Below are 2,272 nucleotides of genomic sequence, written 5' to 3'. Positions count from 1 at the left end.
CCTTTCCATCTGTATTATCACTGGCTGTCACAGCAGCGGTTGTAGGAAGAGCGCAAGAAGGAATCCACTTCCCACGGCGCCTCACCTTCCTCTTATCCGTCTCCATCCCGCAGACATGGATCTGGAGGTACTGATGCACACGGCGCTTCCACTCCTCCTAACGTCTGCGCTCTAGCTGTGTCGCGTCCCGCTAAGGACCACAAGGAGGCTGTTATTATTTTTGAGACAATACTGTGTAGCAGAGAGGCGACAGTAGAGACTGAGGAGCAGACAGAAAGGGACCACACAGTCGTGACAGCAAGGGCCGTTTCACGATATCGGGCCACTGACTGAGATTGGCTTTTGGTGCCCTACATCATGGCGAGTGACTCTCCAGCTCGGAGTCTGGACGAAATCGACCTGTCCGCTTTGAGGGTAAGAGGATGTGACATATGGCATATAGTAAAAATATAGCTTCTTGTAAGAGAAACTGTGTGTGTGTGTGTGTTTCTCCTTTTTCTTTGCACCTGACATCCTTCCCTGAATAGCAACCCGGCTTGAGAGGCTGCAAGAGGCGGATGTGTGGGAGCCAGGCTGCCACAATGTGTCAAATTATAGCAAAGATTATATATAGCCCTTAACTAACTTGACAGCTGCCTCGCGCATCTGAAGCTTTATCCTGATTCAAGTCAGGGACAGGAAGGTGGGTGGTGTGTGTGTGATGCTGAGTTGAGGTTGAAGCTGGGATTCTGCTGACCTGGATAGAGCGGTTTTGTGGCTCTCTTTTTCTCTGGGCCAGGCTATTCTAGGTCCATCAGCCTTGATTCAGACAGCAGTAGAATTTAACCTAGGCTATTTCTCCCACACGCCGCTCATTCTCTCGGCTGGTGTGTTTGAGAGCAAGACATGGAAGGGTTCTTGTGTTCAGACCCAAATAGTTATTCAACCAGGACCCCTTTAGGGTGAACTTGGGTGTTGTTTTTAAAGCTGTTTACCCTGTTAGTGGTGAGAGAGTGCCAACCTACCTGGGGTCAGTGCAGCCTGCTCTCCATCAAAGCTGAAGCAGTGCGTTCTGCAGTAGCCTGTTCTTTTGTTCATTCGGTGTGTGCTGCAAACCACAACACACACTCCCAGACAGACAGACACGCACGCAAACAGCCTCCTGCGCCTGTGTTAATTTGTGGATATACCCATGTTTCCGCTCCGCTGGGCATTGTGTGTGATGTGTGTTATGTGTTGTGTACACAAGTAAGGGATCCTGCACATAAGAGAAGGGCTCTGAAGACCTGTTTGCTGCTCTGAGAAACAAAACCACAACACACACACACACACACACACACACACACACACACACACACACACACGTCTGTATTTACCTGTTTTCATGTCTGCATAACTGTGCCTGAATGTCCCTTTTATACCTTTCATTCTGTCTCTTTTTGCTTGTCTCTGTGTCTGCTTAAGTCCCAAATGTTCATCCATCTGCCCGAATACTGTTCTACCCTTTTTCTATCAATTTTTGTTGCCCGTTTTTCTAGCCTCTTGTTTGTCTGATCGACTGAAAGCACGACCCCGTCTGTCTGCCAGCCGCCCTGTCTCTTAACATAACCACTCTCTGCCCACCTCCCTGCCCTGCCGGCATGAAGAGTAATGCTCACGGGGGAGGTGAACGAAATGTCAATAAGAAATGCTACTTTTGAGGTTTACACCTGCAGCATATAGCCAGTGTGGGGACAGAAGAATGGGGGGGGTAGAATGGCAAGGAGAACCTAAAGGAAAAAAAGAAGCAGAGAGGGAGAATGAGGCAGACAGTGATGAAGATGAATGAGGAATAGGAAGGAAGTGTTTGTGCATTGGGACTGAGCCTCTGCATGTTCTGTTCCTTCAGAGGCGTGAAGTCAGCACGTTTCTCACTGTGACTCAGGCAACTGCAAGGACACACACATACACACACACACACACACACACACACACACACACACCCCTAAATCCTCACATTTGTTTTTACATGTTTGCATGGTCATGTATTTGAAAGTGTGGTAGTTGGGATTTCAATCAGGAGAGATGTGCAAATAAGGTTTATTGTACAGCTCATTAACATGTATAAAGTCTTTGGCAATTAGACGCCATTGCTATACGAGTATTTTGTATATACATAGAGGTAGAGAACCATCAGACCCCCCCAGATAAAATCTAGACACCGGTGGTGGCGACGAAGGAGCTCGAAGACCAGACCGAAGGAGGCTCCGGACCAGTCAGCTGGAGTGGATGACTGGAAGTGGAAGGGGGGGGG

At 48.5% G+C, this 2,272-nt stretch overlaps 1 protein-coding gene across 6 annotated transcripts in view; it reads left to right on the top strand.

The window, feature by feature from the left end:
• The first annotated feature begins 10 nt into the window (after positions 1–10).
• The window catches only part of LOC117936005 (TRAF2 and NCK-interacting protein kinase-like), a 56,847-nt gene continuing 54,585 nt past the window's right edge, over positions 11–2,272 (top strand). For all 6 annotated transcript variants that reach the window (XR_004654870.1, XR_004654871.1, XR_004654869.1 and 3 more), the window contains exon 1: positions 11–414. Coding sequence is in view for 3 of the 6 variants with exons in the window: in XM_034858705.1 (XP_034714596.1) it covers positions 358–414 (57 nt within the window). In the remaining 3 variants the exon portion in view is untranslated. The remainder of the gene's footprint in view (positions 415–2,272) is intronic.

The sequence above is a fragment of the Etheostoma cragini genome, chromosome 20 (genome assembly GCF_013103735.1).
Source record: "Etheostoma cragini isolate CJK2018 chromosome 20, CSU_Ecrag_1.0, whole genome shotgun sequence".
NCBI classification, from domain to species: Eukaryota; Metazoa; Chordata; class Actinopteri; order Perciformes; family Percidae; genus Etheostoma; species Etheostoma cragini.
Note: the sequence above shows the minus strand (reverse complement) of the source record. Positions and strands in the feature narration are given on the sequence as shown.